Source organism: Narcine bancroftii, chromosome 6, assembly GCF_036971445.1.
Source record: "Narcine bancroftii isolate sNarBan1 chromosome 6, sNarBan1.hap1, whole genome shotgun sequence".
Lineage (NCBI taxonomy): Eukaryota > Metazoa > Chordata > Chondrichthyes > Torpediniformes > Narcinidae > Narcine > Narcine bancroftii.
In genome coordinates this window covers 190,792,698-190,817,118 of record NC_091474.1, presented here as the reverse complement: position 1 = coordinate 190,817,118, position 24,421 = coordinate 190,792,698, and the positions used below count along the sequence as shown (strand labels likewise).

The 24,421-nt window shown below is 36.1% G+C and overlaps 1 protein-coding gene across 10 annotated transcripts in view; it reads left to right on the top strand.

Annotated features, from left to right (window-relative positions):
- map3k7 (mitogen-activated protein kinase kinase kinase 7) overlaps window positions 1-24,421 on the top strand; it is a 116,907-nt gene that overhangs the window by 35,937 nt on the left and 56,549 nt on the right. For 4 of the 10 annotated variants that reach the window (XM_069887082.1, XM_069887081.1, XM_069887077.1 and 1 more), the window contains exons 2-5: window positions 11,312-11,422; window positions 11,803-11,868; window positions 12,648-12,693; window positions 24,346-24,420. In XM_069887082.1, coding sequence (XP_069743183.1) covers window positions 11,312-11,422; window positions 11,803-11,868; window positions 12,648-12,693; window positions 24,346-24,420 — 298 coding nt within the window. Of the gene's footprint in view, window positions 1-9,348; window positions 9,416-11,311; window positions 11,423-11,802; window positions 11,869-12,647; window positions 12,694-15,672; window positions 15,755-24,345; window position 24,421 lie in introns of those variants that run through there. The other 6 variants (XM_069887083.1, XM_069887090.1, XM_069887080.1 and 3 more) reach the window with 3 other exon arrangements.

Sequence of the window (24,421 nt, the reverse complement as noted above, 5' to 3'; positions counted from 1 at the left end):
CTAACGATTTTTGATATATTAAGGGAATCAATGGGCATTGGTTCATTGTAGAAAAGTTGAACAAGGGCTTTTTCCCAGTTCTTATAGAAAGTTCTAGACCTGAAACATTAACTGCTTCTCTTTCTACAAATGATGCCTGATATGCAAAGTATTTTCACCATTTTCTGGGTTTTTTAATGATAGATCAGACATTCTCTTATTGAATGCTGGAGCAGTTGTGAAGAATGAAATTGTATGGCCAACTCCTGCATCTATTTCTTATAATGTTGTGTTTCATTTCAAGGCATTTAAACTAGCCTAAAAAAATAGATGGTTAAATTGGTTTTACCAGTTCATAAGAATTAATATTGTAAGGTGGTTAAGATTTATTTGCCAGCAGTTTGAAGCATAAATAAAAGATGGAGCAGTCTTCCTTGGAAAATCTCTCAATGCAATGTAGGCTGAATGAATTAATGGCCAAATTTGTTTAATATCGAAATGTAGAACATTTAATAACAATGGCTTTAGATGTCGCAATTCATTTTTAAGTGTGAATTGACTGTCTGTTGTACTGTACACTTAGGATTATAATTAAAAGATTGTATTTGTATAGAGTCATGGCCAATATACCACTATTGCTGCGGTGAACAGATGGTCAGGTGGCCATTATTCAGCCTCGCTTTTCATTTGTCAAGTTGTTTGTTATTGCTAACATTGATATTTTTAGTCCCATTGGAACTGCACAATGCAATCTTTGGAGGATCAATTTGCCTTGTGTTTAATCTTTTCTATCCTTCTTGCTGACAGAATACTGGACAACAAAGAGAACTGCATTATTTGCTGTGTACCAACTTTTTAAAAAAAACATGAGAAGATTTTGTGTTTGAGCTCCTCTGTGAACCACATTAGTAACAATAGATAGAAATATTCAGCATTAAAATATACACAGTGACATTTTCATTTCCCCCCCCTTTGGAAAAATTAACGTGAGGGTATAGACAAGAGGATTACAGCTACCAAATTTGAAAAATTATTACAGGGCAGCACAGTTAAGATATCTATCAGACTTTTATCAGATGGGAGAAAAACTCGATTGGCTCAAGACTGAATTATACAAATTAGGAGAAAAGGTCCCTGAAAATTTACACTATAAATTGGATGAGAAACTGGGGCAACATAACAATCTACCAATACTACATCATATACTAAAAATATGGAAGTGAATACATCTGGAACGAAAGATGATAAATTATTAAATACCAAAAATGTTACTAACGCAAAGCCCATTAATTCCTTTTACAATAGAAAATTTATATTTTTTTAAGGAATGGGCAAGAAAAGGAATTAAAAGATTAAAAGATTGCTTTTAGGGAAATCATTTATTGACATTTGAACAGTTAAAAAATAAATATGGAATATCACATGGTACAATATTTTCATGCTATCAGTTGAAAACTCATTTAAAAGAAAAGTTAGGAACTTGTCTAAGATTACCTGAGAGTAGCTGCTATGAATACTTAATTACAGACACTGCATAGTAAAAAAAAATATTACTAACATGTATAGCAAATTGCAATACAAGGAAAATGATGAAACAATATATAAACAAGGTTGGGAAAAAGATTTAAATATACAAATAAAGTATGAAACATGGAAGGAACAATGTCCAGGTTCCATGATTAATACAATAAATACTCGATTTCGTATGATACAATACAATTGGCTACATAGACTATATGTTACACCTCAAAAGTTAAAAGAATGGAATCCAACACTATCGGACAAATGCTTCAGTTGTAAACAAAATATTGGAACAATACACACAATTTGAACATGTAAAAATGTGAAAATATTTTGGGAGGATTTAAACCTAATATTAAAAAGAATTACAAAAAATAGGATACCAAAAGACCCAAAAATATTCCTGTTAAACAACATAAAAGAAAAAGAACTAAGTTTAAAATTAGACATGGCTCAAAAAAAGATTTATTATGATTACACTTACAGCAGAATAAAAGTGCATAATGATAACTTGGAAAATGGAAGCAACCTTAAAAATGCAACAGTGGTACATAGAATATTTCCGTTAGAAAAAAAATTACCTACAAACCAAAGACATATGCTTTATTTGAACAAATTTGGGAACCATACATAGAATATATTAGAAACCGCCCATTTCAGTCCTCCATCTCTTGAAATGATAAGATACAAGTACGAAAATAATTCAATATGAAATATTGGACAATATTTTCCTTCCTTCCTTTCATTTCTTGCTTTAAGTTTACACTGATATTGACTGCAGCTATGAATGAATTACTTTTTTATGGAGGAGGAGAGTGGCATCTTTCAGTTGAGCAATTTAATTATACATATTTGCTATCTCCTTTGAATATTAAAAGATTCCATGGTATTTTTCGAAGAGTAAAGAACTTATCAGGTTCTTACCCAAACCAACATCTTACCTTGGTCAACATCAGCAACAAAGAATAGCTAAACACAATCTATTGACTCAGCAGGTTGAGCAGCATCAGATGAAGATAAAGGATATGCATCCCAATGAATCAATGTCTCTCCAGACCAAGGTGCAGGCACAAAAGCACAATATACTGTTCATAATGATAACATAATCAAAATAAATAAATATAAATATTTGGGATGATTTTCATAGTTACAAGATACTGATCATGAAACATGCCGATAAACACGAGTTAAAATGATCCATTAATTTACAAATGTCTGTCGAGGAGAAATAACTACAAGGATGTGAGCTTCAGAGTCAACTTTGGGAGAGTTTTTTTAGAGCGAGATATCTCGGAGAGCAGACCCTGTACCAGCTAGGGCTCAGCTCTGAACTACACAGTTGCACAACTTGAATTTATACAGATTAGTTACTAGTTTGTAAAGCCATCAGAATGGGTTACAATAATAATGAGTTGATCACATCCTGGGAAGTGAAGGTTGTTCAAAGAACATAGTGTGGTTAAAGTATTTATTATAAAACAAAGAAAGTTATCTAGAGATATTCTTTAGCAGACTTAAATGTTATCTGGAGTTGTTCTTTTGCAAGCAGCACCTGGGACCAGAGGTCCTTGTGGTTTCCCCCTTGCTGACTCATTTAGTTCTCACAAACAACTTTTATATCATGTCACTAACTCCTTAAGAGTTACTCTGCCATCTACAGTATCCTTCCATTTTGGAAATTTCTCCCACAATGTCATTGCTCTGTAACATTCTAGCATTATTTAGAGTTTCATAGCGTAAATTATGATTTCATTTGTTATATTTAACCTTTTTCTTTGGAAAATTATGAATGTAACAAAGTTATTTGCATATTGTCTGTGTGTGAAGACCTCTGCTGAGAGAGACAGCACTTCCCTAAAACTGGATATTATAAAATTTACATGAAAAGTTATGTGTGTAACATAACTCTTTCATCTATTTGCTCTTGTTCATGAGAACCCAAAAAAAATGAACCTTGTTTTTACGATAACTGCAGAGGCAGACAGAAGGGTAATATTTCAGATCATGAAATATTTTACATAAATATAAGCCTTTTGTGAAAACCAGGTACAATAAATGTCATGGTGCAAAGCCCTGATTTAGATTGGTGGTGATGTGGAACGAAAACAAAACAAACTTTATAAGCAAAAAGAAATCAGTAAAAAGCAAATGACAAAGTTTGAGGATGTAACAGAAAGTGAAGTAGTGATAAGACAAGTGAACCAAAATAGAGGACTATGGGAATAACAGAATCATTGTCTGAAATTTGTCAACATTATTTGATTTAGAAATCTATGATGTCCCTAATTAAGAGATGAAGAATGGTTATTTGTACTTTCATTGAATTGCATTGGAAGAGTGCACTGTAATTATACACTGGTCAATAATGGGAGAGGGATGAAGGATCAGAATCCTGTTTGAGGATATAATATAGTTCCACAAAGCATTAAAACAGTCTGCATTTAGTCTATTCACCATGGAGATGACATCTTCAGTTTCTGAAGTGTTCTTTTTCTTTAACTGAGGATCTTCTTGCATTGGTAATTGATAGAGTCTTTTGCTATAGCTATTTAATTTCCCATCCTCTGCCTCGTAATCAAGATTATTTATAAAAATCACCAAGAGCAGAGGTCCAAGCACAGATCCTTGCAACACTCCACTAGTCACATTCTTCCAGACAGAATACTTTCCTTCCACTACTATTCTCTGCTTTCTTCCTCCAAGCCAATTTTTTTATTCACACAGCCATTTTCCACTGATCCCACATCTCATGACTTTCTGGAAGAGTCTCTCATGGCCAACCTTGACAAATGCCGTGCTAAAATCCATGTAGACCAAATCAACCACCCAACTCTCATCAATTTATTTTGTTACTTCCTCAAAAAGCTCAATTAGGCTTGTGAGGCACAACCTTCCCTTCACAAAGCCATGCTGGACTTCTCCAAATGCTCATAGATCCTCTCCTTAAGAATCCTCTCCCAATAGTTTGCACACCACTGTCATAAGTCTCACCAGTCTATAATTCCCAAGATTCTCCTTCGTACCTTTTTTTAAGCAAGGGGACTATATTGTCATTCTCTAATCCTCCGGTATCTCCCCTGCAGCCAAAGACGATTCAAAGATCATAGCTACTGCCCCAGCTACATCTTCTCTCACTTCCCACAGCAGCCTGGTGTATAGTGTGTCTGGCCGTGAGACCGAACCATCTTGATGTTTTTAAGAAGATCCAACACTTCCTGTTCCTTAATCTCCACATTGTCCAGCACACAGACCTGTTCTATTTTGACTTGACCCTGATCAAGGTCCTTTTCTCTTATGAATATTGAAGCAAATTATTAATTTAGGACCTCCTCTGCCTCCTGGCACATGTTGCCTCCTTTATACTATAGCAGTCCCACCTTCATTCTCATCATCCTTGAGTTCTTCAAATAAGTATAGAATGCGTTGGGGTTCTCCTTAATCCTACATACAGTGGAACCCTGTTATAACATGATGGTTCGGGTCCAGAAAAATCGGATCGCGATAAAAGCAGGGTCACACTAACTTGGGGTTTCATTATAGTGTACACATCGATCACGACAGCAACCACACCACCCCCTTCTGTTTGCAGCTCACCCTCCCCACTCCCATTTGTGGCAGCATTCCCCTTCCTTCCCATTTGCGGCAGTGCTCACCCTTCTCTCCCTCTTCCCCCACACCACTCTCCCTCCCCTTTCATGGTAGCACTCACCCTTTCCTTCCCATTCATGGAAGCACTCAACACCCCCCCCCCCCCCACAACTCCCGTTCACGACAACGCTCATACCCCCTCCCCCCATTCTCTGCAACACACACCCCCCCATCCATGCAATGAATTCTCCATCAAGATAAACATTACAGTACTTGCCTTAATAATTCCATTGACCACAGGGTGGCCATCCCTGGTACTGCACGTTTTATAATGGGCTCACTTAATGTCCTATCTCAAAGAATGGAACGTGGACGTTAAGGGTCCAATTATATATGAATGAGTGTTAAATCAGGGCGTGTTAAAATGGGGTTCCACTGTACCAAGGCCTCGTCGTGCCCCCTTTGAGCTTTTCTAGTCCTTTCTTAAGTTTTTTCCTGGTTGCCATAAATTTCTCATGAGCCCTTCCTGTTTCCTGCTTCCTATATATAGCATATGCTTCCTCCTTGCTCTTGACTAGTTCCCTCACCTGTTTCATCAGCCATGGTTCCCTATTCTTATCATGTTTTCCTTGTCCTAGTGGACAAACCTATCCTGAACCCAGCACAAGTGGTCCCTAAACTTCCTGCACATTATTTCTGTTTTCACCTTTGAACATCTGTTTCCAATTTACTCCTGCTAATTCCTGCCTCATCCCTTCATAATTAGCCTTTCAATATTAGGGAAGTTTTCTCTTGCTGCTGCTTTTGCAGCACACTACTCTTCCAGTTCAAGCAAATCTTCATTTGTCAATTACTCAGGAATGGTTTCTATCTGCTGACTTCTAGCCTCCTCATCCATTTGCCAGTTCAGCTGTAGCTCTGCTTATTTTAGCTATTTCCTCTTTTAACCAATGAGATAAAACACAAACAAGAGACTGTACAGAACATGATTTGTTGCCAGATATTGGTGTCTTGCATGCTATTGAGACTAGAAAAATATTATACAGTAGTGTGCTTTTTTTTCTTAGTAAATAGAGACAGTACACATTAACGTGATAACCCAATAACAATAAAAAGTGCAAGCATAGCATTATAGATTTCAATGTAGTGTACTTAAGCTTGGTGTATACTGTGTACCATTATATGGCTAGCAGTATAATTGCTTTGTTTTGGCTTTTGAGCCCAAGTGTTAAATGTGTGATGTGTGACTTAATGCCTACCGACATCAGTCCCAGCATAAATGTTAAAATTTTTATTAAGCCCTTACGGTAACCTCGGACGTATCTGCGATCCGACGTTACTCAATCAGCCATAAGTCGAGGTATGGCTGTACATTAACTTTATGACTTTGTGGTATGATTCACTATTCCTGTGATGCAATAGCTCCACTACCTTTTTTCCCCTCAACACTCAGGGCTCCAGCACTGCAGATGAAAAGAAATGGTTTGCTTGTGACCCCTTAAATTTAATATACATTGTGGACATTAAACGCAAGCTGGATGATTACAGACTGCAACTGTCTAGTATGTTCCTCTACAAAAGGAGAATATTGATCCTGTCAGGTCTGTGTGGAGCAGTTCAGATAATTTCACTGCACCTGCTCATATTCACAATTTTGCAAATGCTTTTCTTATAAGAACTTATCCAGCTCCCTTTTGAACAACCCAATTGAATCTAGTTTTCCAAAGGTGTATTCCTGCCACCAATCATTTGTTGTGAGTTTTCTTTAAAAGTATTCCTTGTTTAACTTTCCTTTTGTGTCCTGTGGTTCTTGACCATTTGGCTAAAGGGACTTTTTTTAACACTATGTACTTTGACTATATCGGTCATGATTTTAAATACCTCTGATAACCACACAATCTTAGACATTTCAAAGAACATAACCCATCTTCTTCCGTGTTTCTACATAATGTTCTTTACCTATTGATCTTTTCTGCATCCACTCTGAAATTTTGTCTTTGCTAAATTAAAGACTGGATTAAACTATCCCATTGTGGTAAAAAACAACATGCTCTGGTTCAAAATTATTTATTGCTGCTATTACGTGATTGAAGTATAAGTGCTGGAGAAACTCAGCAAGTCAAACAGTGTACTTCATATAGTAAAGATAAAAATAGATAACCTGAGCTCTTCCATCAAGGCGAGAGTAAAACATAGGCAGGTGCCTAAATAAAATGGGAGGAGGGGCAGTGGAGGAGTACAGGCTCACAGGGAAGAGGTAATAAGTGGATAAGAGAGGGGGGATGGGTCTGTGAATGGAGAGGGAAGGGGACAAAGGGATTGGAAAGAGGGAGAATGGTGCATGGCCTAGCAGAAGCCGGAGAAGTTGATGTTGGAGAGTGTCCGACAGAATTGTCACAATCATTCCACAGCAGGGACAATATTGCTGGCTCTCTACTCAGCTCTGGATCACCTCAAAAACAGCAACTCATATATATGGCTGCTACAGCTCAACTACAGCTCAGCCTTCACACCAATATTCTTTCAGTGCTGGTCAAGAAGCTACAAACTCTGAGCCTCTGCAACCCACCCCCCCCCCCCAAACCCCCACAACTGTATTCTTGCTTCCTTATCAGAAGACCGCCATCAGTACAAATTGGAAACAACATCTCCTCCTCACTGATTATCAACACTGGTCCACCCCAAGGATGCATGCTTAGCCCACTGCTCTACCTATTATGCATCCATGACTGTGTGGGCCGGCACAATTCCAATGCTATCTAAAAATTTACCAATGACACCACAGTTGTCGGCAAAATCACAAACGTCAATGAGAAAGCATACAGGAGGGAGATAGATCAGGTTGTTGAGTGGTGTGATGCCAACAATCTTGCATTCAGCATTAGCAAAACCAAGGAGATGATTGTGGACTTCTGGTGGAAGTCGGGGATCGAGGGCTCAGTAGTGGAGAGGGTCAAGAACTTCAAATTCCTGGGTGTTAAATCTCTGAGGATCTGTCCTGAGCCTCCATGTCAACTAAATCATGAAGAAAACTTGCCAACGGCTATACTTTGTGTGGTGCTTGAGGAGAGTCAGTATGTCACCAAAGACTCTAGAAACCTCTGCAGGTGTACCATCGAGAGGATTGTGGCTGATTGCATCACTCCCTGGAATGGAGGTGCCAACTCTCAGGGCAAGAAAAAATCCCAGAGGGTTGTTAACTTGCCACCAGCCTCCACTCCATCGAGGACATCTGCAAGAGGCGGAGTCTTAATAAAGCAACCTCTATCCTCAAGGACCCCCACACCCAGGCCATGGCCTCTTCACTTTGCTACCATTGGGAAAAAGGTAAAGGAGCCTAAAGATGAGCGCTCAGCGGCACAAGGACAGCTTCTTCCCTGCTGCCATCAGATTCCTGAATAATCAATGAACCAAAGACACTGCCTTACTTTTTGTGCACTATTTTTTTTTAATGTTGTAAAAGTGTTTTATATGAATGTTTGCTCTATAATGCTTCTGCAAAACACTGAATTTCGTGATTTGTTCATGACAATAAATTTTGATTCTGAATATTTGGTTTGGCAGTGCATGAGGCCATGGTCAGTGTGGGAAAGGGGTGCAAAATTGAAATGGTTGGCCAAAGGAAGATGTGGACAGACAAAGGTGTTCAACAAAATGATCTCCCAATCCAGTCTCTCTGACATAGAGAAGGCCACAACAGAAACACCGGATTCAGTAACTAACTCCTAGTGATTTACAAGTAAAGTGTTGCTTCACTTGGAAGGGCAATTTGGGATCCCAAATAGTGGTGAGGGAGGAGGTGTGGGTGCATATGGAGTACTTCCTGTGATCATGTGGGAAAGTGCCAAGGAGGCAGTTAGTGAGAAGGAATGAGTAAATGAGGGAGTCACAGAGGGAGCAGTCCTTATGGAAGGCAGAGAGGGGAAGGTGTGTCTGATGATAAGTGATGGATGTTGTGGAGGATAATAAGTTGGATGCGGAGGCTGGTGGTTGATAGGTGAGGGCAATGGAAATCCTGTTTTGTTGCACCTAGGGGCAGAGTGGGCCAGGGTAGATGTGCAGGAAATGGAGGAGATGTGGGTAAGGGCTGAGTTCCTGGTAGTAGAGGGGAAGCCACATTTCTTTTGAAGAAGGAGGACATCTCGGATGATCTAGACTGGAGCACCTTATCTTGGAAGCAGATATGACAGAGACGGGAAAGAAACTGTCCTTGAATCTGCTGTTGTGTAACATCACCCTTGTGAATCTTCTTCCTGACAGGAGGCAGAAGAAAGTGTGACCAGTTGGGATGAGTTCTGAAACATGTTGGCCGCCAAGCCAGCAAGAAGTAGGTGGAGTTGATGGAAGGGATGTTTGTGTGATAATGTGACTTGCCAGCCAGAGGCAACTGGGTGTAATTACTGCCTCAGGTCTGGGGAAGGGGATGTTGTTCTGGGAGAGATACAGATTGTGGTTCAACTATTCTGCTTTGGGATTTGGAGGAGTTTGCAGAGGCTCCTTTGGTAATCTCCAATGCCTTGCAATGATTGCAAAAAAAATCAAATTCTCAGAAACATGTGGGAAGGAAGCCATACAGTGATTGCCACCTGATGTATCATAAGGTTTTACAATCCAGGTTACATTTCCTTAGATGGCTATAAGCTGGGCTGGTGCACTGAGAGTAAAGATGAATTGCAGCTATCAAATAGCTTCTAAGGGTCACCTGTTAAATGATAAAGAGTTGTAGTTAATTAGATTCTAGATTTCTAGGTTATCCTTTCTGGCAGAGAGACCAAGGTACCTGCACAATTACTAAGTGTGGTGGATTTCAGGGTAATCCAAATGTTATGAATGCTCTGGTTCCTGTTGGTCCGGAGTTGTCAGGTTGTCTCGGAAGCACCATCTGAGATCTTCACGAAGAAGGTACAGAAGCCTGAAGTCCAGCTCCTCAAGGTTCAAGAGAATTTTTTGCCCAACAGCTATGAGGCTCTTGAACCTCCCCTTGCAACTCTGATCATAAACTACTCTGGCACCACCAAAAGATCTCTCTGCACTGTTGAAATAGCCATTGGAGTTGTTTTATTCTCACAAAGTATCTATTTGACTGCAGCAAGTGAGAATTTCACGTTTATGATTATCGTTATCAAGAAGAACAATATTTGTAGGGACATTGAGAGTTTTAACAATAGGGTTTTATCGGCAAACTTTCTGTAGTAACTGTTGTTTTGGGTCTGAGTTGATTGTGAAATGCATTTGTTAGGCATGTGATGGCATGGTGATGTGAACATTACTAAGGTCTTTTACTTGGACAATGATATCTAATGAGTGGTCATGTCTGGATTAGATGTTCTGCCATGAGGTCCTGTGCCTGTCTCATTGCTGAAATGAGGCAGGTTGATTATGTTTCTGGTATTCTATCAGAAGGAACCCCAATCAACCTTCCCTCAATTATCCCCTCCATTGAAAACATATTGCAGGTTTGGTCAAGATTCAAGAATTTCAAGAATTCAGAATTCTTTTACTGTCATGTAATAAAACGTAATATTACACAAAATTGCCTTTAGTCTGATGTAAGGCAGAATAAAATTCACCATCAGCAGAAATTGTCTAGAGTCAGAGAAATAGAAGAAAAGGAGAATCCCTTTAGGGTCACAGAGTGCACATGGATTTGTCTTCAGCACTCCTGCAACCTCTGTGGCCGCACAGACTTCAGTCCAAACCATTGGCAATCTGAGCTCCAAATCCAAATCTCTGACATGATCAGGAAGCCTTCAGCATACGAAGCATCCTTTCACATCCCATTTCTGATACCTGGTACTCCTTCAGCCAGTCTCTAGCAGGTTTCAGTCTCCAGCAGCCCACATGGGTTTCCTGAGTCAACAACAGCCCACCGCTTCTGTGTTCTTCAGCCACGGAGCCTCTCACTGGTCCACCACTGTGGTCACCATCCTGTAGGGTTGTCTTCTTTGCTTCTCCTCAGACGGGGGATGATCTCCCTATTAATGGTGCCCTTCAATTCGTTCCTGGTTCTAAAAGCAGTAGATTGATTTCAGCTCGTTCAGGTACATTATGAAAGTACAGCTGAGGATGTCACTTTCATTAAGCAAGTAGGCTTCCTCTTGCCCTGTAACTTATCCTTTTCCAAACATAGATAATGTGAATGCTAAACTCAGAATAAGAAAATAAATAACATAAAAAGAATTTTGGAAACAATTTTAATTACTTTTCTCTTTATGATTTGCAGGTTGTTGGGAGAGGAGCCTTTGGAGTTGTCTGCAAAGCAAAATGGCGTGGAAAAGATGTAGCTATAAAGCAGATTGAAAGTGAATCAGAGAGGAAAGCATTCATTGTGGAGGTACAGTATTTTTATCCTTGAATTAATCAGAGCTTCAGAGCAATAATTTCTCTGATACAACATGTATTCTGAGATAAGTTATTTGAAAGGAGACCAAAATTTTAATTCTAATTTCAGGTAACACATGCATCCTTTCTCCCCACCATCACTTCTCTTTCTCCAACCCCCCTTCCTTTTTCTGGCAGCAGTGTCTAAAACAAAAGAGTATATGTTTAAGAAGAGTAAAATGAAGAGGTAGAGAAAGAACATTTTTTTTCCCCATATGTTGAATATTATGATAGTTTCCTCAATGTGCAGCCAACCAAGGCTGTTATACTGTGTATTTTATGAAGAACTTTTTAACATTGTTTTTGTAATTAGCTTTCTATTTTCTATTTCAGCTTCGACAGTTGTCACGTGTGACTCACCCGAATATTGTGAAACTCTATGGAGCCTGTTTAAATCCAGTATGTAGAATCAATTTCCAGTAATATTTTCTGAAAAATTTGTGAGTGAGTTGTGTTCTCCAAAAATCATACTTTTTATCTCTCTTGGAACTTCTTTCCATTTTTCAAAACATTCCATCCACTTTTTGGATGGCACAGTTAGTGTCGTGGTTAGCACAACACTATTACAATGCCGGCGACTGGAGTTCGAATCCAGTGTTGTCTGTAAAGATTTGTATGTTTTCCCTGTGTCTGCATGGATTTCCTCCGGGTGCTCGGGTTTCCTCCCACCATTCAAAAACAAACATAGCATAGGTGTAGGTTAATTGTGTGCAATTGGTTTGTGGGTGGAGAGGGCGGTATGTTTAAATTTAAGACATTTTCTGAAATGGCTACATTGCTCTTGGCTTATCCTGAGTGCTAACTGTATCAACTGCTACTTATTATAAGATCAAAACTTCTGAATTCTCTCCTTCCAGAAGCTTGAAGCTTAATAGCATAAAAGAGAATAAGCAAAAAGGCTCAGAAGGAAAATTTCAGAATATAGCACTTGAGATTGCAGCTGAAGATCTCTATTGTTGGATGGTATTTTTAAATTAAAATGACATGGGTTGTTTTTTCACATAGGCTGCAAATCCCTATCTGTTTGATCCAATTTATTTTGTTAAATAAAACAAGCCATTTGCTTGATCTCTTCAGATTTAATTTCAACAATGTTTTCATTTAATTATCTATACAATCAGTATTTCTTTAGAAGGCTACAAATATTTCTGTAACCTCCTTATGATGCTCTATTCCAGGTATGCCTTGTTATGGAATATGCAGAGGGAGGCTCCCTTTATAATGGTAAGTAAAAATTTAGAGTCACATTTAGTGACTGTCCTGCTAGGAGTGTAACACTTATATGCTTGTTTTTTTGATGCATGGTTACAGTTTGCAATGACTTTAAAGTTTTTAAAAAATTCACAGAATTATAGATTTGTAAATAAAAAAAATTATATAATCTCCTCTGGTGTTTAGTGAATAAAACAGTAGTATTTATCTAAACCTAATGGAAAGGAAGCCCCATTTTTTATTTTACTGCTTTTTATAATTGAGGCAACACTAGGAATATTCCAGCTGGTCTTGATACTCTTGGAATAAGATGCTTGCAAAATCGGCCAAATTTCCTTCTCAACATGTTGAAGTGTGTTTATGCAAGTGGTAGATGAAGACTGGAACAGGTTTGGCCATTTGTGCAGACCGATTATTAATTTGGTGATACTGTTAAAGTCCACATGAGCAAGATGGCAAAAAAATAAATGAAGTGTTTGGCACTTACAGGATCTAAGTAATAGGTGCTACATATTGAAGTGTTGATGCAAGATGTTGATGATCCTTATACAATGCTTCCAAAAACAGAATTTGCCACATCGCTTTGATTTCTGTAGTTAAGTATTAACTTTAGAAATTCCATATAAATACTGCACTGATTCTCAAAGATTATATCTATCTTCAGTGGACAAAGCAGATATGCTCAAGCTCCCATAAATTAAATACTACCATTCATCATTTCCTCCACACCCCCATCTGCAATCGCTGTCACTCAGTCAAATTTTAAAATAATATTGATCATAATTAATGACTAGCCCAAGATTTGAAATGATCAAGTTTAAATGAAGGTCCCAACCCAAAACCTAGATAATGCTTGTTCTCCGACTGATGCTACTCAAGCAAATTGTTTACCAATGCTGGAATCTGGAGCCACAGTCTCCTGTGTGTGTCCATTTTGGTAGGCATCCTCTGCACCTTCTCAAATGTTTCTTAAATTCTAGTACAACGTGTATTTATTATAAAGGTTTAACATACCTTCCTTGCTTTTGCACTTTTGGTTTTCTATGTACCTAGCCATTGTTTTCCTTATTGTACTGCTTTTCATGATATTCTAAATCAAAAGGATAGCACTGCAATTCATGTGATATATTGATATAGATAATTTGGTCATGGACTTGAAACAGAGTAGGTCTTATTCCAGGTTGGTAAGATATAATAAATGTTGTTCCTTGTAGCAAGAAAACAGTGCTGAGGTACAATTTCAGATGTGATCATAATCAATGCTGGGTTTAGATAAGCTATTCCTGCTCCTATTTCTTTCACCTGTTATATTCTCCTGAATGTTTGTGAATGTTGTTGACTTTTAATTGATTTTTAAAATAGATCAGCAAGCTATTTGGTTGTGTTATCACCATGTTCTCGTGGGTTTAAAAACTTATGGATGAAGAAATGAACAGTCAGATAAGGAAAAAAAAAACAAATTACATTCCGACCATTCAATATAGTAGTCTGGGATGAGAAGAGAAAGTGCACCAATGACAGTAAAAATAAACATTTATATAAGCAGACAGGCTGTGTGAAAAATAAATAAATAATTTGGAAGATAATGAAAGTTGAATGATCTTTTAAAATCTGAAGCAAATAGGTAATGTTCTTCCAATTTTTGGTTTCTTCCCATATTCTAAAGAAATGCAGATTTATAGCTTAATTGGCCATTGCAAATTGTCCTCACTGTGTAGATGAGTGGTAGAATCTGGGATTGAATGAAATGTGTGAGAGAATAAAATTGGAAAAGTGTAGATGGGAGCTTGGTGGCTGGTGCAGACTCGAAGGACAAACTAATAGCATAACTATTATGCTGTATGACTGCATAATAGTTTGAAATGGGCAAAAAATGCTGAATTTACCAGTGGTGTTACAATTATTCATGGTAAATTAATAAATAGAAATCATATTTAAAAAGGAGAATAGCTTTACTGGACATTACCACTAGGTGGACCAAAGGAAAGGCAAATGCTTTCATGTGGTTACATATTTTCACCTTTCAAAAACATCCTGACTGCCATAGTTCCAAACCTACAACCAAGATAGAAGAGATTTTAGCTGGCAAGGTATGTTTTAACAGTCCATAGATGTTGTTAAAACAATACTTTTCTAAAATGTACTAGATATTTTTGAATATTATCAATTTGTACCATTTTTGGTTTAGCGGCTTGGGAGGATTTGCACATTCTTGTGTCTACAGAGGTTTTAGTCATGGAGAGATACTGCACGGAAGCAGATCCTTTGACACGGAAGCAGACTCTTTGGCCCACAGAGTTCACTATGACTATCAACCACCCATTTACACTAAATCTATATTCATTCCGTTTTTATTTTCCAAATTCTTACCATTTCCTTACCCAAATTAAAACCTTTTTGCAACACAGAGCAAGCGAGGAACTGGTGTTTCTTCTCCTCCGCCCAGACATCTACCCCACAAAGAGAAAGGAAAATTGCCAAACTGGTTTATTTTATCAATTATTGCAGTTCTGCTTTGGGGAACAAAGGGATTTGGAATCTGTCCCAAGAGATGGAGAAGAGTTTTATTGGATGAATGCCAATTAATTTCAAGATTTACCATGTATCCCAGTTAGTATTTTTCAAATTTAGAAGTTTTCTCCTGGATACACAGGTCTAAGATATTGTATATCTAAAGTAACAGTGATTTTAGTAGCAATCTATGTGATATTCTTCTGTCGTGTTTGGAAAAAATAAACTCTCACTTTCATTCTTTATTTTTCTGAGCTAATTTTGCATTTAAGCTGCCGGGATCTGAAGAGATTTGATTCTGTTAATCCTTTGTTTTTTGTTAAGTTTACATTTTTTACATTGTGTAATATAACGTGGAAGGTACTTAACATTGTACAGAAATCTGAATTTGGAGTAGGAACAGACTGGTTGTCATTTTGAATCTGCTCTGCTTTTCAATAAACATAATTGATCTGATTGTAACCTCAACTCCACTTTACAGTTTATCACCTGATCGCCTTTCAACTTCTTGATTATCAAAAATTCTGCCTTAAAAACAATGCTTCCACCTTCCTTTGAGAAAGTGAGTCCCAAAGGTTTATTATGTTTTTTTTTTAAATAGAATTTGCGTGATTTTACCGGTTTAAAGAATTTCGGAGGTCATGGCATTGGCCATTCACACACAAATGACCAAAACTCAAAATTTCCGTTTCCTTACGCGAGTTTAGACAGCATATTGGAAGTGTGGTACTTAAAGAGGTGGGACTTGCTATTCATTAGCCCATTGTTCACGGAATGCTTGCAGTTCAGTTTGGAATGCAGGTGTTCCGGAAAGTTTCCTAGGGGTCAAGGAGGTGAAATATCGGAACGGGAATGAGTCCTTATTCCTGTTCCGATCATCTTACATAGACTGTGATCCAGGAAATTTGGAATAATGTCCTGGAATGCAGTGGCTGTTTTAAAAAAAAACATATATGAGTCTGTGAGAGATAAAAGATTGCATTTTATGCTTGAAATGATTTATTCCTTATTTTCAAATAGTGAATTTTAAAAGTTTAGGCCCAGCTCATATCACTGATGCAACCCACACTACATCTCTCCAACCAAAAGAAAGACCACTTGTTTCCTATTGACAAGCTAATCAGTCAATGCCAAAATATTATTTCCAATGCCATGGATTTGTATATTCCGCAATAACCTCTAATGCAGTACCTGATCAAGTTCTCAAGCTACTACTTTTATCTATTTCTATAACTTTATCAAGTAACTCAAAGTTACTTGGGGTGGGGGGGGGGTGTACTTAAACTAGTTTGGAAAGGGGGTAGGAACCAGAGTTTGAATGAAAAGCATGATGCTATGTGTTCTGAGTTTTTGAGGAAGGCAGGCAGGGGACAAAACATAAATGTAGCCAGTTAGAGAGATTGAAATGTGTCTTATTTCAATGCTAGGAGTATTGGGAATAGAGGGATGTGATGTGCAAACTAATGGAGAGGATTCTTAAGGATAGGATGTATGAGCATTTGGAGAACATAGACAACATGGCTTTGTGAAGGGAAGGTCGTGCCTCACGAGCTTAATTGTGTGTTTTGAGGAGGTACAAAAGAAATTGATGAGGGTACGGTGGTAGATGTGGTCTATATGGATTTTAGTAAGGCATTTGACAAAGCCCCCCATGAGAGTCTTATTCAGAAAATCATGAGCCATGGAATCTATGGAACCTTGACTGTGTGAATAAGAAAATTGACTTGCAGATAGAAAGAAGTAGTGGAAGGAAAGTATTCTGCCTCGAGATCCGTAACTAGTAGAGTACCGCAAGGCTCTATTCTGGCACCCCTGCTCTTTGTGATTTTTATAAATGACCTAGATGAAGAGGCAGAAGGATGGGTCGGTATGTTTGCGGATGATACGAAGGTTGGAGGAGTTGTAGATGGATCTGAAAGTTATTGAAGGTTGCAAGAGGATATAGAGAGGATACAGAGAGGCAGATGGAGTTCAATCTGGATAAGTGTGAGGTGATGCATTTTGGAAGGACAAACGAGAAGGCTGAGTACAGGGTTAATGGTCAGTTACTTATGAGTGTTGATGAACAGAGGGACTTTGGGGTCTAAATCCATACATCCCTCAAGGTCGCTGCACAAGTTGATAGGATAATTTTAAAAGATATATGGGATGCTGGGCTTTATTAATAGGTGAATTGAGCTCAAGAGTTGAGAGGCCATGTTGCAACTCTACAAACCTCTGGTAAGACCCCATAGAGTATTGTGTTCGGTTCTGGTCACCTCATTATAGGAAGTATGTGGAAGGTATAGGGAGGGTCCAGAGGAAATTTCTGGATGTGTTTCGGGAGATATTAAAATGGTTATGGATAAATATGTCTTTAAAAGAGAGAGATTGTGGGGGATTAGTGTAGGTCACTTCACAAACAGAGTAGCACTTCACAAAAGACATCTCATTTAAATGCCTGAGCTTTGCTGAAGCTAAACATTGAAGATCCAGTGATTTTGCAGAGACAATGGAACTGCTTTGGAAAGAACTTCAAAAGGAGGTGCAAATTGAATAGAGTCAGGGCTCAAGTGCTGATAAGATGTTTCAAAGATTGGGTTTGGAGCCTTGGGAGAGGTCATTTGGCTTTTACAATCAGAGAGAGAGAAAAACACAAGATTCTTCTCTCAAAGAAAGAGAGAGAGAGAGAAGTCAGTTCTACAGTAGCAGTTGAGGCTGCAAAATGGCAAGCTGGCATGCTTGTTGAAAGACCCCATTTTGAAGACAGGTTGTGAGTTCTGAGTTCAGCCTGTTCAAAACCCTTGTAGTCCTTACAAGAGGAAATGGCTGGCTAGAGTGTTTCTTCAGAAATAAGAGAAACAAGAGGAACACTGTGGTGACCTGGAAGAAGAGGTTATCATTTGGAAAACCCATGAGTGAAAAATTGTAAATGTCAACGATTGTATAGATCAAATACAACAAGAGATGGTACAGTATTTCGAGAGTTAGTTGAGAGTGTAGGCCGAACTTCTACCGAGTCATGAGTGCAGGTGTGGTTTCGACCACAACTCCAGTAGATCAGGGTTTTAAAGACATATCATTAATAATGTATGCCTTTGGTGGGGGTGGGGTGTTCTATCCTTTTCTTTTTTTTTTAATAAACCTAAATATAACAAATATATTATGAAATATAACATTAATGTTTTAAAAGTGAGAGAGATGGAAGTGTAAAGATGGATGGTTAATAGATTTAGTAAAGTGATCCGATGGCTATAAAATTGAATTTTATTAGTATTGATATTAATGGGATACAGAATCAAATAAAGCAGAAAAAAATATTAGTATATATGATAAAGGAAAAAATAGATATTGACTTTTTACAAGAAACATATTTGACTGAAAAAGAGGATGAATAATTAAAAAGAGATTGGGTAGGAACTGTAATAGCATCAACATTTAATTCAAAAGCTAGAGGTACAGCAATATTGATAAATAAAAATTTACTAGTGAAAATACTAAATACAATTTTAGATGTAGCAGGAAGATATATTATGATAAATTGTCAGATTTATTCAGAACAATGGACCTTAATGAATATATATGCACCTAATGTAGATGATGGTAAATTTATACAATTTATTTTTATGCAATTATCAAATGCTAAGGGAAAACTATATTGGGGGAAGATTTTAATTTTACTTTAGACCCTAAATTAGATAGATTAGGAGACAAAATGATAAAAATTAAAGTAGCTAAAATAGCATTAGATTAATGAAAGACATGGGGTTAGAGGATATATGGAGAAAACAATCATCCAGGTGGAAGAGATTATCCTCTTTACTCTTTTCAACATAAAACATATTCACGAATAGATATGTTTTTAAATTCTGCACAATTTCAATAGAGTACAAAAAGTTGAGGATCATTCAAATGTTGAGGATTCTGTTGGGTCATTCACCTTGAATTTTGTCAATTTTGTTGGAAGAAGAACAAAAAATAAGTAGAGGTTATAAGAAAAAACAATTTTGTGACTTTATGAGACAAATAAAGTTCTTGAAACTAATAATGATTCAGTAATATGGAATTCTATGAAGGCATATTTAAGAAGTCAAGCGATAAGATACTTCAAAAGTAAAGAAAGGATATATGAAAGAGGTGGATCATTTGGAAAAAAGAAATAATGAAATTGGAGAAGGAAATATGAGTGCAAAAATGAGAAAAGAATATTGTTAGAATCAAAAAAATTAGGATTTAATACAATACAAACTTATAGAATGAAGAGAATGAGATTGTAACAAAAATATAAATTAGTTGAAAGGGCTCATAAAGTATTAGGATGGCAATTAAAGACAGACCAAATTTCTAGAACAGTAATTGCCACTAAGAACACTACTGGTCAGATTACATAAAATGCAGGAAATAAATGATAATTTTAAGGAATTCTATGTCAAACTTTATTAATCAGAATCTTTGAAAGATGATAATAAAATAGAAAAGTATTTGAGACAAGTTAAATTATCTGTGTTAGATGAAGATTGTCTAATACTTTTTCTGAAATAGAAGTTTATGAGATCCTGAGGACATTACAGAATAATAAAGCACCAGGTGAAGATGGTTTTCCACCAGAATTTTACAAGGAGTTTAAGGAGTTATTGGTACCTGTATTAATGGAGTTATTAGACCAAATGAGAGATGTACATGACCTACTAGAATCTTTTAAAATGGCATTAATAACTGTAATTCCAAAGAAAGGAAAAAAATATTTACAAACTTCTTCATACAGACCTATATCATTATTGAATACAGATTATAAAATTGTATCAAAATTATTAGCTAATCGGTTAGTTAAATTTTTACCACAATTAATAAATATGGATCAAACTGTTTTTATTAAAAATATAAGGCTGACAGATAATATAGTTAAATTTTTAAGTTTGATAAATATAGCACAAAATAGAAAGATAGCAGCGTGAGATGCAAAAAAACATTTAATAGATTGTTTAGTGTTGTATGATCAGCCAAAAGCAAAAGTGTTTACAAATAGACAAATATCAAAATCTTTTTTTGTTAGAAAAACCTTCTAGACAAGGTTGCCCTTTGTCACCTTTTTTATTTGTATTAGCAACAGAACCATTAGTGGAAATAATTAGAATTGATAAATAAATTAAGAGATTTGAGATAGGTAATAACGAACATAAAATTAATTTGTTTATGATGATTTTATAGTATATTTAACAAGACCAGAAATATCATTGAACAAAATGAATGAGATTAAAAGAATATGGATTAGTATTGGGTTATAAGGTTAATGTTGATAAAAGTGAGGTGATACCTATGTTGAATATGGATTGTTCACATTGTAAAAGATAGCTAAAATTTAAGTGGCAAAATGAAGCAATCTAGGAATAAAAATTAATAGAAATAATTTATTTAAGTTAAATTATTCACTATTGAAAAAGATAGAAGATCTGAGAAGATGGAAAGATTTACCAATAACGTTAATATGATGGGTGAATTGTACTAAGATGAATATTTTTCCGAGAATACAATATTTTATTCAATCGTTACCCCTTCATGTACCAGAATTATTTTTTTGGGGGTTTGAATAAAATTACACAAGAATTTATTTGGAAAAGTAAAATGTCAAGAGTTGGTCTCAAAAAATTAACATTTAAATTACCAAATTAAAAAAAATATTTATAAAGCAGCTCAATTAAGATTTTTGTCCTCCTGTTATCAAGAGGGTAAGAAAACCGATTGGGTTCAGATTGAAATGAATAAGATTGGATAAACTATCCTAGAACAAATTTTGTATAAATGGAATGGTGGATTGTTTAAAGGAAATATGGAAGTACCAATTTTAAAACATATATTGAAAATATGGAATGAGATTCATATGGAGAGAGGAATTAAAAATTATTAATTACCTAAAATGTTGTTAAAACAAAATTGACTTATTCTTTTCACTCTGAATAATTCTTTATTTGATCATTGGTATAGTAAGGGTATACAGATTTTTTTAAACTTTTGAGCAATTAAAAGATAAATATATACAAAACCATTCAATTTTTGCATATTACCAATTAAAATTGTACAAAAAAATAAATTTGGAACAGATTTAAGACTCCCAGAACAAAGTCACTTTGAAGGTATATTATGCACTTATTAAGAAATTTATTACTAATATGTATATAAAATTACAAGAAACTACAAGTAAAAATGATTTATATAAATCAAAATTACGATGGGAGAATCATTTAAATATACAAATACAAGATGAAATATGATCAAAATTGTGTCAAGGAAGTGTTACAAATACTTTTAATTCTAGATATCAAATGGTTCAATATAATTTTCTACATCAATTATACTATACTCCATATAAATTAAATGGGCTTAATTCTAATTATTCTGTTAAGTGTTTTGGATGCACCAAGGAAATAGGGACTTTTTTACATTAGCTATGGTCCTGTGAGAAAGTGGAATGATTTTGGAATGATTTGAGTGTATTGCTAGGACAAATTATGAAGATAAAGATACAAAAAGATCCAAGAATATTTTTATTTGGGAATATATATGAAAAAGATATAAAATTGAAATTGGAATAAATATCAAGAAAAATCTTTAAATATAGCAATAGCAACTGCAAAGAAATGTTTAGTGGTAATGTGGAAACCTGAGAGTGTAGTACAATTAGACAGATGGCATATTGAAATGCAAAATTGGATACTTTTAGAAAAAATAGCATATATTTTAAGAAATGAATTGAAAAATTTTATAAAATATGGAAACCATATATAAATTTTATGAATAAAATTCCATTCACATTTTGCATTTAACCCACCCCTCTCAATTAGAAAATATAAAAAATAACCAATGAATATTATATATGTTAATAATACTATATATGTAGAAGTAGGTATTCTTTTTCTTTTTTCCCTTTTTTCCTATCTTTTTGGAAGGAGGGGAGTTGGGGAGAAAATAAAACATTTTTGTATCATTTTGTATGACTTACCATAATTACTGTATTATTGATTTTTTTTGTATTGATGCAAGTGATGAATAAAATTTTCAAAAACAAAAGTTGCTTTTATTTTTTTAAAGTAACCATTGTCTTGGTGAATTTCTATTGCTGCTGGATTTTGAAGTCCTCTGGGCTTGTAACAGATGTTACCTGGATTGGAAAATAAGTCCTATGAGGCAAGGTTAGCAGAGCTGGTACTTTTCTCTTTGGAGCATAGAAGGATCTACAAGATTATGAGAGGCATAGATAGAGTGGACAGGCAGCACCTGTTTCCCAGGGCAGCAATAGCAAACACCAGAGGACATATGTACTAAGTGAAGGGAGAGAAGGTTAGGGGAGACATCAGCAGGAAGTTTTTTTATGCAGAATGTTTTTTTATGCAGAATGTACCTGGAATGCCTTGCCAGGGGTAGTGGTGGAGGCTGACTCATTAGAGGCATTTAAGAGACTCTTAGACAGGCAGATGGATGGAAGAGTAATGGCAGGTTACAAGGGGTTTAGTACTTTTTTATATATGGGTAGGCACAATATTTGAGGGCCAAAGGCCCTGTTCTGTGCTGTAATGTTCTATGAACTCATTTAATTTGTATTTAAGCTGAGGTGATTCCATTTACAAATGCATTGTTATATAAATGTGCATTGATTTTGTCCATGATTATTGCTCCAAGATTTTCCTTGACATTAATATTGAGTTACCGGCTGGAAAGTGATTTGATTGTAACTTGATTAAGGCAAGATGAGAGCATCTTTGGGTGTTTTTTCAGGTTTAATTTACAGGATTTATATGAGAAGGAAAATCCAAGTTTAAGTAGTGTCTATTAGCTATTCACCTTGCAATAGACCAATTAATTATGTGGATTTGTTCTTTAGGTAAAGAAAATATGACAATTGTCCCTAGTTTGTGAAAAATCTGGAAACAGGAAGAAACTGCAACTTGTCTCTGATTTCTAAGTAAAGCAAATTCTTTCACTCTCTTCAGAGAAATATTGTATAATCCCTGGAATAATATCACTTTACTATCTCATAGGAATTTAATTACATTTAAGGACATAAACCCACTGGTATGTTAATGTTACCAGTGCTGATTTTGGGACAGGAGCAATGCATCATCATTTTAAACCTCCATGAATTGCTGGTCAGGATTCAGGGTTCCTTTATGTCATGGACACAAAATTTGTTGTCTTTTGGGCACTACTGTCAAGACAAGAAATGAATGCAAAGAGAGTCCCTTCAGAGGCATAAATTGTCCATGCATCCCACCTCCTCCTCCAATATACCATTCCCTGTGATCTTTTAACCTCCAATACAGGGCCTCCTATCCTGTCCAGCAATGATCACAGGCTCATGGTATCCAAAAGTTGACAACGCCCAAAGCCCTTTGGGAGCCCTTCTCTCCATCGACATCACCTTCTAATTCTTCCCACGAGCCAGTCTCTAAGTCCACAACGGTGCGAGTCCTTTGGCCATCAAGCTAATTGCTAGTCCACTACTGCATTTTTCTACCCTGCAGGGTCCTCTCCCAGCTTCTTCTGCTCAGCAGGTGGCATTCTCTCGCTCTGAAGACCTACATCAGAATCAGAATTTATTTTCATGAAAATGTTCAATGAAATTTGTTGTTTAGTGCATTACAGGTGCAAAAATTGTTATAAATTACGTTTTAAAAATAAATAAATTACTGCAAAAGTAGAGGCGAAGAAAGCAAATTCATTAACTTCTTTATTTGGTATTGTTGGAAAGAATGATAACATCTGAGCTACATGTATTAACTTTTATTTCTCATGGCTAGGTGGGCAATGTTGCTCAGATAGAGGGATGTTACCCCACCTCATCATGCTCAATGGCTACGTGATATCAGGTCATATTTAAACTTAGAGAAGATTAGATGCTCAATTTCCAATTTGAATGTAAAATTTCAAACACTTTGGGGACGCTTTTTGAAGTACTTTTATAATATTTGATTTGTTATGAAGTTATGAGATGATATATCACTGATAAGAATTCTGTCTTTTTTTTTGGCCAAACAGCTTTCTTGGTACTGGGTTTAGATTTTCCCTTTTTTAATAATAAAATAATATAATATCAATACAATATAATCTATTTGATTAAAATGTAGAGTACCTTGGATGAGATGATATGATTTAAGTGTAATGTATCTTTTTAAATTTTAGCATATGTACTCTGTATTTCTGGATGTGAAATTTCAATGATAATAAAAATATTGGAAAAGAAAAGAAGATTAAAAAG